The 15689-nt window shown below is 25.8% G+C and overlaps 6 protein-coding genes across 6 annotated transcripts; 4 read left to right on the top strand and 2 right to left on the bottom strand. All coding sequences in view use genetic code 12, as the record gives it.

Annotated features, from left to right (window-relative positions):
- Nucleotides 1-371: 371 nt before the first annotated feature.
- On the bottom strand, nt 372-1727 carry PGA45 (Pga45p; the record flags this gene model as incomplete). Its single annotated transcript, XM_051760985.1, has 1 exon — nt 372-1727. One exon carries the CDS (start codon nt 1725-1727, stop codon nt 372-374), a length of 1356 nt encoding a protein of 451 aa, XP_051616633.1.
- Nucleotides 1728-3150: 1423 nt separating this feature from the next.
- KGF55_000687 (uncharacterized protein) lies at nt 3151-4338 on the top strand (the record flags this gene model as incomplete). Its single annotated transcript, XM_051760984.1, has 1 exon — nt 3151-4338. The coding sequence occupies one exon, from the start codon at nt 3151-3153 to the stop codon at nt 4336-4338; it is 1188 nt and encodes a 395-aa protein (XP_051616632.1).
- Nucleotides 4339-4746: 408 nt separating this feature from the next.
- On the bottom strand, nt 4747-5712 carry BUD16 (putative pyridoxal kinase; the record flags this gene model as incomplete). The annotated part of the gene is made up of 1 exon (XM_051760982.1): nt 4747-5712. The coding sequence occupies one exon, from the start codon at nt 5710-5712 to the stop codon at nt 4747-4749; it is 966 nt and encodes a 321-aa protein (XP_051616631.1).
- Nucleotides 5713-9425: 3713 nt separating this feature from the next.
- HAC1 (transcription factor) lies at nt 9426-10520 on the top strand (the record flags this gene model as incomplete). Its single annotated transcript, XM_051760981.1, has 1 exon — nt 9426-10520. One exon carries the CDS (start codon nt 9426-9428, stop codon nt 10518-10520), a length of 1095 nt encoding a protein of 364 aa, XP_051616630.1.
- Nucleotides 10521-11945: 1425 nt separating this feature from the next.
- On the top strand, nt 11946-13608 carry KGF55_000684 (uncharacterized protein; the record flags this gene model as incomplete). The annotated part of the gene is made up of 2 exons (XM_051760980.1): nt 11946-11975; nt 12349-13608. The coding sequence occupies 2 exons, from the start codon at nt 11946-11948 to the stop codon at nt 13606-13608; spliced, it is 1290 nt and encodes a 429-aa protein (XP_051616629.1).
- Nucleotides 13609-15006: 1398 nt separating this feature from the next.
- KGF55_000683 (uncharacterized protein) lies at nt 15007-15672 on the top strand (the record flags this gene model as incomplete). Its single annotated transcript, XM_051760979.1, has 1 exon — nt 15007-15672. The coding sequence occupies one exon, from the start codon at nt 15007-15009 to the stop codon at nt 15670-15672; it is 666 nt and encodes a 221-aa protein (XP_051616628.1).
- Between the last annotated feature and the right edge of the window lie 17 nt (nt 15673-15689).

The raw sequence follows: 15689 nt of genomic DNA, 5'->3' as shown, positions 1-15689 counted from the left end.
TTCAAACCTAATTTAAAACTAAAATGGTTGCAAGTTGTAGATAATCGAAAATGGCTAATTTTTATAACTACCAATTGCCACTTATCACATTTCTACACCATTCCATTAAGAGAACCAATCTACAAGTGGAGTCTCTAATTCAATTTCATGCAAATGAATTGTAATTCATTGATATGGTATTAAAAGTATAAATATAAACAAATGTATAAAACTAATTTACAAATATCATAGTGTTACTAACTTTTTAAATGAATTGATATTGTCTTTGATTAAACTGTGATTGATACCGAAAAGATTTTAAATATGTTACGTGAATAAGTGAGGTTGAATGAATTGAAAATGATATGTTGTTGTATGACGTTGGTTCAAATTTAAATTATAAATAACATTGATAAAAATCCAAAAGGTATTAATACTAGTGCTTGTAATTTATAATTTGATTGTAAGCTTCCAGCATTATTTGATTTTGATTGATTTGAATTTGCATCAGCTACTCTTGTTGTTAATGAAGAAGAACTTGTTGTTGTTGTTGTTATTGCGTTTCTATTAGCATTTGAAGTTGCAGAAGGAGCTAAAGTAATTGAAGTAGTTGCACTTGGATTACCCCATATATAAGAATTTAATCTAGCAAATAATCCTTTTGCTTCTAATTGAGCTAAAATATCTTGTATAGCTCCAGAATATCTACCAAAATAATTAGTTATTAAACTTGAATCACCACTTAATAAAGAACCAACAATTAAAGAAATTCTTGTTGGATCACTTAAAGCATCATTTAAAACATTTGTAACATTTAAACTTTCAAATGATATATGAATTGCTCCTGCTGATGTTAAACTATTAAATAATCTTGCAGTCATATTTAAATAAGCATCATTTGATAAAAATCTTTTAACAACATAAACTGCAACTTCAGTATCATTCAAAGCATTTAATAAATCTCCTGCAACTTGACCAAATATTCCTGAACCTAATACTGTTGCTATAGAATTTGTTAAAAATGTATTTAATGTACCATTATTTGCTGAATCTGCTCTTTTTAAAATATCTTTAACATCTTCTTCATCAATAAACCCTCTTTTAACTAAAAGGACATTAAAAATATATAATAAAGCATCTCTTTGTGACCAAACAACTCTATCAATTATATCAACTAATCTTGGTCTAAATACAGTATCTAATAAAAATCCATCTAAAAATGAATCAACTAAACCACTTTCTTGAATAGCATTCATTATAGCAGTTAAATTAACATTTTTTTGCCATATTGGATCTGGTTCACCACTTAATAAATCTCCAACATCAATTGTTATATTTCTACCTTCTAATAAAGTTGAAGTTAAATTACTTATATAATCAATTCTACTTGGATGATCTGCAATCGCATCTAATAAAGCCCATATTACACCTGAATCATTAACTGATCTTATTATGGTGGTTATTGTGTTACTTAATGCATCATTATCTAATTGCATACCACCATCATTAGTAGAATTATCTCTTTTATAAATTAAATCTTCGGAATTATAATTATTAAAAATATCCATTACATCATAATATAATCCAACTTCATATTCATTAAATTGTGATTCAACAAAAAAATCTAGTTCTGGTATAATTTCAAATTGTGAACCTTCAATTGGTGAAGATGAAGATGATATTGGTGATGATTTAACTAGTGATGTTATAAAACATACTAATAACGTTATTATATGAAATGCAAACATTGATTTGTTAAGTTATAGTTGAAGTTTAAAAATTATAAAATTGTTCCTTTGAATTGAGATGATAAAATGCAATTGAATAGTTTAATGAATAATGAGTAGTCCAAATGTGAATAATAGAATGTTGATGATTATTGAGTAAGTAATCACAAGTATGTTAAAATTGAATGAATGATAATAAATTTATATAGTTCTTTTGAAGGTAATTATAAGAAAAGAAAGAAAGAAAGTGAAGTAAATAAAGAAGAAAAAGTGGTTAATTCAAAAATTATAATTTAAAAGTTTTGATCTTCTATTTTTTAATGTAAATGTCAAAATGTATTATCAAGTGATAATATCTCTTAATTGCTAAATAATAATAATATTTGGCTGTACCTCATTTTGAATCTCAAAGTTAACTAAATAATATTTTATAACCATAGTTGGTTATAATTATCGATATATTACTATTCCATTTTAGGAAATTTTCGATCTGTCTTTCGTAAAATTATATTTCGTATGCAGGAAAAGTGCCAAAATCTGAATTAGGTCACAAAACAAACTTGTGCGGCTCATGTTCTATACTCTCACACTATGCAGTACTTTTGTATCAAAATCTACTTACTCTGTATTTTAACGTATACAAACAATCTCTAATATCATTAACCTAAAATTACATCAATTAGCAATTAAAGTTAAACTAATCATAGATCTACTTTACATTAACCCACTTATCAATACTTTTGATAGCCTTAGCTAAGTTTATTAACTAATCTTTTAAAAAAATTATCAGCGGAAAATGAAACAATTTTTTTTCCTTCTATTATTTCTTTTCTTTACTCTTTATTAGTGTAATTTCCTAAAATAGTAAAACATCTAAAACATATACAATATATGGAGTAAAAGATCTACTTTATCACACTAGAATTAGTACAGACAAATGAACTCATTAAGTGATTAAAATAGAGAAATAATTAAACAAAATAGGACCATCTAACTTTTCTTTTTTTAGTCTACAAAACTTTATGGAGTAATTTCTTAATTTATTAGTTGATTTTTTAAAAAAAGAAAATTACAAAACATCAAAACATTTTCATATTCAAATTATTTTCAGAAATTTTTTAAACCAACTCACTTTTTCTTACATTTAACTTCATTTTACTTTTTAAGAATATTATTATTCATTCACATCATCATCTACATTTCACATTTCATATTCACCTAACTCATCAACTTCATTCTTTTTTTGTTTTTGTTTTAAGCAAACCTATTATACATTCATTTTACAAGAGGGGAATAGACCTACTTTTTAAATTACCCTGAAGGAGAACAAAACTACTCATAATTCATTTTCATCTTCATCCACGTCATATACAACTTATCAAAAGCACATATAACCCTATAACATACTCCATAACTAGACCCTACCAACCAAGAACTCAACGAAATGAAATTTTCAATAATAATACCCACAACAATACTATTTTGTTCTCAGTTAGTTAAATGTATTAATTTTAATGATTATAATTATATATTGGATGAAATAAAAGCATTAGATTTAGAGATTACCTCAGATTCACAAGATCCACAACAAGATTCAGAAATATATATTAATAAAAGAGATAATGAAACAGCAGATAATGCATTAATTCAACAATATACTGCAATATTTAAATCAATAGGACAATCTGGTTTATTACCAAATTTATTAGAAAATATAGCATCTGATGAAAATCAAGTAAATAATTTAGTTGGTTATCTTAATTATTTATTAAATTCTTCATCAATGGAAAATAGTACTTTAAATTTAAATGAATTAAATATAAATTTAAATATAACAGAGATTATGGAAGATATAATGAATTCTGGAATAATAAGTTCAACATTAGATGGATTATTAGTTAAAAATGATACAAATAATGCCAAACTTTCCGATTTTGTTGGTTCAATATTAAGTTCTCCTGAATATGTTTGGATTGGTTGGCTTATAAAAGGATTAGGTGAAGGTCATGCGTTAACAGTACCATGGATTGCTGATTTAATTGCTAATACAACATCAAAAGCAAATACTAATGATACTAATAAATCTGAAATTAATGTTCCTCCATTACCTCCATTAATTAATGTTACAGATGCAGAACCAAATTTTAATGTTTCTTTTGGAGGACCAAGTAGAGACATATATATTGATTTAAGAAATAAAAGAGATGATTCCAACAACAACGGTACAGATGAATATTCAGGATCATTAAATCAATTTTTAAATAATGCAATAAATACAGTTGTAAATTCAAATTTAGTAAATTCAAATATAAATGATATAATAATAGCATTAAATAATTCAGGAATAATAACACCATTAGTTATAGAAATTTTAGAAAAACAAAATTTATCAAATTTATTAGATCCCATTGTAAAATCATTATATGATAATGGAATATTAAATAAATATCTTGATTTAAATTTTTGGTTTATTTATGCAAAAGAAAGACATATTATTTCAGATTTTTTACAATATATTTTAACTGATCCTTATTATTCACCTCCTTTAGCTAAATTATTAAGAAGAATGGAATCAAATGGTGTTTTTCAATATTTACAAGATAATATGTATGGACCTCATAAAAGAAATTAGTTATAACTACAACTGTATATCCTAACTAATTCAATCCTCAAAGAACAAAAATTAGGTAAAGCTTGGGGAGGTTAATCTTAGACAATAATTTAATTAATTCAATTCAACAAGACGTTATACCATCAAAATCAGTGAAAATACTCCACATACAAAGAGCATCTTTCATCCAATTTATATATCCATTTTAATTCCACAAAAATTATATATTATTCCTCTATACTTTAATAAATAAAAAATAAAATTTGTATTAAATATTATTACATTTTAATTTAATTATACATTTCTAATTGTTTTTTATAAATAAATAAATCAGTCTATAATTTAATATGTCTATTCTATTTCTAAAGCTTTCATTAATACAACGTATTTTAAAGTCCCTTTGAAACTCCCCTTCTCCAAGTCTTACTACTAATCCAAACTCAACTCCTCAAATTCTCCATCATCAGAATAACTAAAGAATTCTTTCGATTGAATAACTTTTAATTCAAAATATTTCATAGTTTTACCATCATTAATTTTACCTTGTAAATTTTTTACATCACCATTTAAACCTTCTTTTGAAGCTAATTCTAAACCCATTTTATGAGTTAAATTAAGAGTCTTGTTCATAATTGTTAATACTTGATTTATTGATTTACTTAATCTTTGTAAGTTATCAGTTATATTTGAATTTAAAAACCATTTATCTAATAATAAAGCACTAAATAAATCTCCAACTCCTGTAAAATAAGAATTTATAATTGGTATATTATAATATTTTATTTCATTATTAACTGATAAAATACATGATATAAAAGAATCATCATTATTTAATATACCTGATTTTATTGAACTTATAACTACTAATGGGATATTAAATTCTTTATGTAGTTTTGAAATAGCTTCTTTTAATGTTGTTTTATCAATAATTTTAATTCCTGTTATTAATTCAACTTCAAATTGATTTGGAGTAATTAAATTCACAATTTTTTCAATCATTAATTTTTTATATTCTTCAATACATGATTTATCAACATATAAATAATCATTATCTCCCATTACAGGATCTAATAAATAAAAAATCTCGGGGTCTCTTGTTTTCAATTCTTTTATATATGAACCTAAACATGATATTAAATCAGAATTTGGTATATAACCACTTAATATAGCATTATATTTAATTTGCATTTTATTAATTAATTGATCTAAAATTAAATTTAAATCCATGGTAGTTAATTTATTACCAACAAATGATCCATATCCAGTATGATTTGAAAAATGTACTGAATTTATATAATCAACATCCCATCCTTGGGATTGTAATGGGAAAATTGCTGATTTTCCTCCAACATATCCATGAACTACATGAGATTGAATTGATAGCACTCTTTTCATAATACAGACTTCAGGTGTTTGGGATTGAATATTTCTTAGCCAATAGTTAATTCTTCCAATGAGTTGACCTTGCTTTCACACCGTACCAGTTTATTAACTTCTTATACTTGAAATTTGTATAATAAATTTGATATTGATCTATACGTGCATAGAATATGACTCTATGAAAAAATATAAAATAAAAATGAGATAGTGAAGTAATTGGGTTCGAAAAAATTAGAATTTACGCATTGTGATTTTAGCGGATATATGAAAATAAATAAACATTCATCAATTATCTAACCATTTTTAAAATTCTATCGATTGGTAGTAAACCTGATGAAATGATATTGTTTGTTTGAGAAGCTGTTGCATTTACAAATAGAGCACGATCTAACATTAAATGGTTTCAAAATTAAATTGAGTGAAGTTAAACTAATACTGATAATCCTATAGAATTTTGTTGCAAAAAGAATTGAAAACTGTTTTAGAATCATTCCAAATTTGTCAAAGAGCTGATTGAAAGTAACAAAATTGTATCGAAACTAGTTAATCAACAAGATAAACATAACTTTTGGTTCATATTCTTTTTACTTATATTCAGTTCTAACCCAATAATCTATCAAAATTCTCTTTTATTCAAGCAAATGCACTTTGTTTTCGAAATTCTGAAACAAATTCTTTTAATATGACAAATCATTGACATTATTAATTAACCGAATCTTCTTCCACAGATTGAAGTAATTTAGCACACTCTCGTAGAAATTTATATTGACTTGTTTTCAATTGTAGATTCTATACTTGACTCTTATTAACGCATTCATATATAGTATATAGATAGATAACGATGATTGTAAAATTAATTCACAATCAACCAAGTCTTGAAACGGAAATACAGGAGGTTAAGACCAATAATTTTTGAAACAGTAATTTCCCTTGTGTGCACCATTTTGAACGTTGCTTTCTTTGAAACTTCAAAACATGCTTGCTGCAGTCATGCGTTTGGTGAATTAAAACACATGACGGCAGCTAAGCATGTTTTGAGGATCATCCAAGATGTTTAACGTTGGTAATATATTAAATTCCCAATTATTTAATTATCAAATATACTACCAACGTTATAAGTCTATACATATTATAAAATTTCATATTGTCACATAATCACAGAATAAAATGAAATCAATCATCAAAATTTTTAACTCTTTAATACTGCACATCATTTAAGTACACTAGGTGTTTTATCATCCAATGCTTTAACAAAATTTCAAATACTTTAGTATATTGTAGAAAAATACTTCCTTTTTGCATTCTCAAACGACTCTCAGGATGAGAATGATTCTTGATATTTAACTCTTTCATTTCGAACATTACAACGTGCAACTGGATGAGGTTCATGAACCTCCATTTGGTTTGAGGAAGAAAAAAACCCATTTACATGGTACCAACTGAAAAACTTTCAAGATTTGATCGAACGATGTCCTAAATATTCTGACCATAATATAAAAAGCCGCCGATCACCAGGACTCGATCAGGATTTGAAAAACATTGAAGAATTATTTCAGGTATAAACAGATAAGAATGCAAAATCCCGATCTTCATCAAATAAAGCATGAGCCAAAACTTTGTCTTCACCCTCCATAGGCAGGGATCGTTATACCAAAATACGAGGAGAAACATTCTTCGAGTAATTCACTTTTCTAACAAGCTGCTTATTTTGTTGATACCTTTTGTGAACCATTTCGAGTTCATCATTATTGTTCGACGTATTGATAAAATACGCCTTTCAAAACCAGCGACAGAAGTTTCACCAGAAGTTTCACTAAACTTGGTACAATCATCACGATGAAATAAACTAGTTTAAACAAAAATAATATTAGGCATTAATCTTGAGACAGCAGAAGCAGTTGGTGAACAAACAGCAGCATGTGCTAATGTGAAAGAATTCTTTTCTGCTAAAACACTATTAGGCTTTGAGACGAAATGTGAGGTTGAAAAAGCAGGTGAACTGACAGTAGACCCAGCATGAATATAAATCACATCCAAATAATATTTCTGCTAAAACAAATCTTGTCCCTCATAATAATTGGACCAATTCTGAATTAATTCTCGATACTACTTGAATCAAGTCTAGTTTAACTCCGGATGAAACTCCGGTTGCTAATTTTAAAACAAGTTTTGATTGATGAATTGTAACTTTCCAAGTATCTGTGACATCTGTGTAGTCTCTCTCATTGAGATTGATATTGAATGAACTGTGTATCTATTTGAACTTACAGAAATAACAACGATGAAAATGTAACTTAAGTAATAAATGTTTCAGCCTAAATGTCGTGCGAGAGTAACCAAATTAAAGAAGGGTAAGTACATTAATATTATGCTAACCAACTTTGTATGAAGTATTGAGGTTCAATATCAATTCAAGGCAATCAATTGTAATTTAAATACAAGTTTCAAATTTTTAAACTACATACTATGGACCAAATGGCTTTATCTCCAACCAAAATCGTATGAAGAAAATTCAAATCTACAACGTTCTATAAAATTCTATAGTTTTAATAAAGTTAAACGAATTTTTAGTAAAGTGGGTTAGTAAATAAAGTTAAAGTTTCTTTATTATGATTTGTTGTACTGTATGCTTTGACCAATTTTAGTTTCGTAAAACTAACATTCTTAGCCTTAAAAATAAAAACAAGCCTTGCGCAAAAATAGCTTAATGGTTGAAGAATATATGAATAAATCCAAATTAAGTGAAATAAAACTTAAAGATAAATTCGTTAATTTAAAATCAAATTATCGAAAGGAGATTTGTTATGTATTTTAAAGGGTTTAAATTAGAATGAAATTGGGTGCAAACGATTACATTGTTTCGTAATTTTTTTTACAAATTGATTTACACCCAAATTCTCACTAAATTGAAATCGTAATTTTCAAATTATTCGCCCTATTTCTCTCACACGCATATACACTCTCTCGCGTATCAAATATTGAAAACATTATTAAATACAAATTGAGTAATTACAAGAGAATATGTTAAATACTTACATTGCACAAATAAATTTGGTATAGATTTTTTCTACTCCTTCCAACATCGCTCGTATGCTTAGAAATAGGAGACTATAATTAGATCTCTCTATGTTTATTAACGATATTGAAATCTAATCTTGTAACATCAATACGATTGTAAACTATTATTAATTTCTATTTTTAAATATTGCGTGAATCGCATTACTACTTAATACTTCAAAAATGGAAGTAGTGTAATTGATAATTCTATTAAACTTAATCAAAGTAATTGCAACCCTTTTATAGATATCAAAATAGATATCTTAATAGTATGAATAATCTTTAAGGTAAAGATACCAATGTAGATTAGATATATCCATTAATAAACTTATTTTTAGAATTTCTTAGTTGGTTAACTTCTTAATCATTGAAATTATCAACTTCCCCCTCTTCCTATTTTTAAGTGTTGAGTTATCTAATGTTAAAATCATAGCCTTTTAATTATAGTGGCAAAATTTCAATTTATTATAAAACACAAAATTAATTATTAATATAATAATTTATTAATATAATATTGATTAGTACACTACCATACTTTAATAAGTAAGTAAAAAAAATATAAAAAAGACAACGAATACCTTTACAAATTTCTGATAATTTCATATTGTTAACAAACTAACTTTTTACAACCAACTTAATTCAAACAGTACCTCCTTACTACTCATTACAATATGGAAGTAGATACATCATCAATTAATTTATCGACTAATACGTTCAACACTCCCACAACCAACAACAATACATTAGATATTGATCCATCTACTTTTAAATCAACTTTACCACCAAGAAAAAGAGCTAAAACTCAAGAAGAAAAAGAACAACGTAAAATAGAAAGAATATTAAGAAATAGAAGAGCTGCTCATGCATCAAGAGAAAAAAAAAGAAGACATGTTGAATTTTTAGAAATTTATGTTGTTAAATTGGAAGAAAATTTAAAAAAATTACAAGAAGGATATCATTCAAAATTAGAAGGTAATGATGAAGAAAAAATGGAACAAATCAAATTATTGGGATTAGAAGATGTTTCTAAATTAAAAGAAAATATTTATAGTAATTTGGTTAGTTCAAGAAGAAGAAAAAATTCAAGTAATAATAATTTAGAAGATGATGATGAAGAAGAGGAAGAAGAAGATGACAATGTAGATGAAGAACCAATTAAAAAACAACAAGTTAAACAAGAAACTGTTGTATCAGAACCACCAAGTAAAAAAAGAAAAATGAATAATAGAAAAAATTCTACTACATCATCCACACCTTCATCAATTGATATTAAAATTGAAGAATCAGAAGATTTAAAAATTAAACAAGAAGAAAGTTCAACTTTTTTTAATTATTTATCTCCAATTAGTATTCATTCACCTGAATCAAATGATTTTACATTATCTAATTTCCAACCATCTAAACATTTACAAGAAATCCCACAACAACAACAAGAAGAAACAATAATACCTATAGATCAAATTATTAAATCTCCTTTATCACAATCATCAGATTCATTATCAAATTCACCAAGATTTGAAGAAGATGAAGAAAATAATAACTCAAGTTCATCATCATCACCAAAATCACAATCATTAAATCGTATGGATTCTAATTTATCAATTTTTGAAACGGGGCAAAATTCAGCAGTAATTTTGTCATTTGATTTACAAGGAAGTTTTTTTAAAATTTTTAATATTGAAAAATTTAAAAAAGATAAAATTGATAGTTCTCTGCTTGTCAAGAATATCAAAAAATTCACTATACGATTTGTTGCGAAAACTTGATGGAAGATATCCTGGTATGTTAATTTGGATGAAATTTTTTTTTTTAAGCCATGTTGGTTTATTCATTGAAATTAATATACCCCAAAAAGGGTATCTTTTCGTCTTTTTTTGTAATATGTGAATCTTTTTGTCTTGATTTATAGCATTGAAGTAACTATCTTTCAAACTATTCTTTTAGAAAATTTAACAATATAAAATCTTTAAAATTCATGCTTTGAAGTCAATTATGGTCTGCAGCACCATTTCAAGATTTATTAGATTCGTTTGATTTATTTGATCAAGCAATACAAGAATCATCATCATCGACTAATAATACTTCTTCAAATACTACAACTTTTGATTTAAATTTGAATGAATTTGAAAATGAAAGCAAAAATGATCAATTATTGGAAGAATATTTATATATTTAAAACACAGAAAAAGGGAATAATATGATATGAGGATGGGTATTTTAATAATTTATGTTTAGTTCAATTAATTTTTTAATTTAGTTACAGGATTTTTGTTTGTCTTTTTGTTAATTTTGTTTGTTATAGTTATATTTTAAAAATCATTAAAAAATAGAAAAAAAATTAAAAAATTTATAAAAAACTCCCAAAAAAAAAAAACAAGCTATGTTTATAATAATGGGTGGATTGGAATTGGTATTGGTTTGTCATTGACTGTTGTTTTGATGGTACATTGATTTATGGAATATATTTTTTGCTAAGTTAAGCTGGTCAAGTAGTTGAATTGGTTAATATTATTGATTTGAATAATTTTCTGTCAAATGTTGAGTCTATCATTCGAAAGAGCGAATAAAGGATGTCTAATGGCGCGCTTTTCTTCAATAGCAGCGACGATTCATTCTTAAAGCTTTATCAGAATTGATTACTTACATGAAAAGAGAAGATTTTTTTTCATCATAACTTTATCATTTTACTACTTTGATTCTGCTGTTGTTTGGTAATAATTATTTTTAGATCTTGGGTTATTCATAATTGTCAATACGAGCTATTTAGGTTTAAGGTTTTATTTTTTAATTTAATAGATTTATTTTAATAATATAATAATTTGGATATGATTTTACTATATACCTCTCTCACTTGTAGAATTTTTAAAAATTCATTTCATCAATCATTTGGTGCCAATTGGGATTAATTAGACTATAAAAATTACCCAATCAAATTAAAGCCATAGCTTTGTTAAATGTAAAACGTTTTATTTTTTGACTGATAAGTTTACTTAATTAATTGGATTGGTGCCGTTCTCTTGTATTCTAAAAAGTAGGTGAAATTGTACTTGACAGTCCGAAAATTTGTTATTGTCAAAGGATCTAAGACTCAAAGTATTTCCTTGTGTAATAAAGTAGTAGCGCTCTAGTTAAAAGCATTCAAATTAACTGACCGTAATGAGAAGTTTCAAGATTCTCAAATAACATGTCAAATGCAATATAGAATTAATTTATTCAAATATGTGGCGTGGATAAAATTTTGATAGAAATGAAACAATAAATTTGCGTCTAATTTGCGCAAATTATTGCGTCCTTTGTATTAATGTTTTAAGCGATAATTTTGTATGATAATTATTATCATTTATGAAATTAAATTTAATTAGTTTAATTCATTATCTACTGAGTTTCTTCGAGGCTTATTGTTTTACTTTCTTTCATATGTCAATGAAAAGCACAGTTGTTTAAATGTATAATATAAAAGGTTGGAAAATGTTCATCATTCATCATTCTTGAAAATAGTCAATATATTCAATTTTTTGCTTAAATGCTCAATGTGTGTAATGAAATAACTCAAAATTATATTGTAATACTTGTTATTAACATTCAAAAAATTAGTTTGTTCCTTGGAAACCTATTATTTCATCATTTATAATATTCAAAGGAGTATTTGAATTATATTCACATTTAAGACAATTTAGATTAATTTCGAAAAAACAAGATGTTTCAAAATTTGGATTTGATCAACTGAAAATTGAACAAGGTAAAGTATATTCCATAGACAAATTAAAATCTAGTGCTTTGGGAATAGCTTATGAAACAATTATTAGATTAATAACTATAAATTTCAATATATATTCAAAAATATGGACATTTGCTGGTTCATTTTTATCACAAATGGTTCCCACAACTACATCACTTTATCTTAGTCAAACTGTTTTATTCATGACAATATCTAGTTTTTTATTACTTATATTTGTTAAATTACCAATTAATTATGTAGATAATTTTTTTATTGAAAAAAAATTTGGTTTTTTCAAAGCAACCGTTGTCAAATGGATTGGATTTGAATTGTTTATGGCCATCATACAATTAATTATAGATGTTTCAGCTATTATTGTTTTACTTAAAGCCTATCAATTTTTTAATTATAAAATTGAAGTATTTAAATTACTGGTTATATTATTTTTATTAGTATGTTTTATTATATTCATTTACCCAACATTATCAAGTTTATTTAGTAATCAAAAAGAATTACCAGAAAATGAATTAAGAAATTCAATTGAAGAATTTACTATAAAACAAAATTTTAAATTAAAAAATATTTATATTGAAACATCATCAACTTCTTCACATTTGAATGCAAGTGTTGAAGGAAATCCCTTCAAGGGATCAATTTATATAGGTGATACATTAATTAATTCATTTTCACAACAAGAAACATTAGCTGTTATTGCCCATGAATTAGGTCATGTTAAATTTTATCATAAGATTAAAGGAACGGGATTATTTTTAATTGAATGGGTAGTTTTACTTTCTTTAGGTAAATTACTTTATGAAAAAGATTCAATTTATACAAATTTTGGTTTTAAAAATAAACCAATTTTCATTGGATTTTTAATAGTAAGTCAAATTTTAATTCCTTTTGATTTAGTATTTAAAATTTTGAAAAATAAAATAGCTCAAAATTTTGAATATCAAGCTGATATATTTGCTGTTGATTGTTGTTATGATGAATCTTTAAAAAAAGCATTAATAAGATTAACTGATCAAAATTTATCAACAACAAGTAATGATTGGTTATATTCTTATCTATATTTGACACATCCTAGCAAGATCGATCGATTAATCAACATTGACAAAAATGGAATTAAATAAGTGAGCATCAGAGTTTGTGGAGTTTGTTGTGGGAATGTAAATAAGAATGAATGTATTTTACCATTAATCCAGTCCACTGTCATGCCTAAGTGTTGGAGAAAAGCAGATATATTTCAAAATCATATTGCAAAAGATCGTTGAAGATAATTTGATATCGAATTTGGCAATCAAGATATTGATAGCTGTTAATTATTCAATCTAATATACAAGTTGCATGTATTTAAATACCGACTTTTAGAAGAATATGTCATAATATTAACTAACGGAGATCGAACGTAACTATTTGATGCAAATTTTGAAGATTTGTATTAAGCAAACACAAATAGATACCTACTATCAAATGAAATTCACCTACTAAACAGATTATTTCGTATATCTAAAAATTTTTCTATTCGTGTTTAAATCAACACTCTTCAACTACAGCTACAACACCAGTAACTACAATATCACCCATTTTACTAAATTTGTATATTTGAGTTGCATTGATAGTGCAATTCATCGCGTCATAAGTGAACCAGGGCGTTAGAAGGGGAAAGGCATATATAAGACAGGTGCTCAAATTTTTTTTGTTTCCATTAGTCTTAGGTGCAGATATTAGCAGAATATTTAGAGCTATACCAAATACTTTAACTGTTATTCCACCAGGAACATCTATTGATTTAAATGAATACCCAAATTCATAGAACCTTGTTTTAATTTTTTATTGTTCTCAAACACCTCAGCTGCATGATTTACAGGTTTACATGCAGCTAAAGTATGTGAGAAGATTAAAAAATTAAAACAAGGTTTTAAAAGTAAATAACTTCTTGAACTGAATAATGCAAATATCAAATGTGATGCATGATAATTTAAGCGATGAAGGCACAAATGTTTTATAGATTTATAAGCTTTCTCCTACCAACACCCTGATTCACTAGTTCCACGATGTATCGAACTATCATGGCATTGTACATCACAAATCTCCAAATAAGTATTATTGCTGCAGTTGTGATTGAAGTTAAAGTATTTTGATCTGATGTTTTAGTTGATCCTTTTGTTGATGTAGCTGGTCCTCAAATTCAACCCAAGGTACAAATTTCAAATTAACTTTTTAAAATCCAATCTATGTACACTATCGACGTATCATTAACTTTTGATACACAATTTTCAACCTCAACCGTTCCATGATAGTAAGACAAACAAGTCAATCAGGTACCTTTTTATCATTTGGGAACAAAGGGAAATGCTTTGAGCAAAAGTTCATTAAAGAAAAAAAAAGCGAGTGTACCGAAGATTGAAAAAACGAAAGTCGCAAATCAATAAAAAACGAAAGTCGTAAAATATAAGACATACTCCAAGATCTTTATTATATTGATCTATACTTAAACTAGTTTTATAGTATCAAATGTAAGTTAATAAATGCCACCTCAATTAACATTTATAAAATTAACAAATGAATTATCAATACCTATAAAACTATATATTAAAAGATTTGAAACATCTAAAAACTCAAAAACAAAGAATTCCGAATCATCTACATCATCATCAACAATTCAATCATTATCAATAAATGAAGTATCACCAATAACAATTCATAATATAACAACAATAAAATTATCACCCAATCAAATTTCTGAAATTATAACAAAGATAACTCCCATTATAAAACCAATTATATATGATATTTCAAAATTAATTCAATCTTATAAATTTGAAATTGAAAATTTAAAAATTGAAATTCCAATTGATATTTTAATTCAAATTAGATATAAATTAAGATTAATTGATTTTGAAGAAGCTAAAAAATATTTAAATCATTCAAATTTTACTACTTTAGTTAAGAAGCTGAAATTTTATAGCAAGAAAGAAGATGGAAATGAAGAACGACAGGTTGTGTTTGAAGAAGAAGAAAATGGAGTTTTAAATCCTAATGATGATGATATTGAAATTACTGATGCTAAAAATGTAGATATACCTGATAATGAAACAATTAAAGAGGATAAAAAGGATTATAGAGATTACACTCTAAGTGGGAAGCAGATAGTTGGTGATTTTATACATTGTATAAAAGTTTTTGTATATTAGAATTTTATATTTGGTTG

The sequence above is a fragment of the Candida pseudojiufengensis genome (assembly GCF_024610245.1).
Source record: "Candida pseudojiufengensis strain CBS 10847 chromosome Unknown scaffold3, whole genome shotgun sequence".
NCBI classification, from domain to species: Eukaryota; Fungi; Ascomycota; class Pichiomycetes; order Serinales; family Debaryomycetaceae; genus Lodderomyces; species Lodderomyces pseudojiufengensis.
The sequence above is the reverse complement of the archived record's forward strand: the minus strand, read 5'-3'. Positions and strand labels throughout refer to the sequence as shown.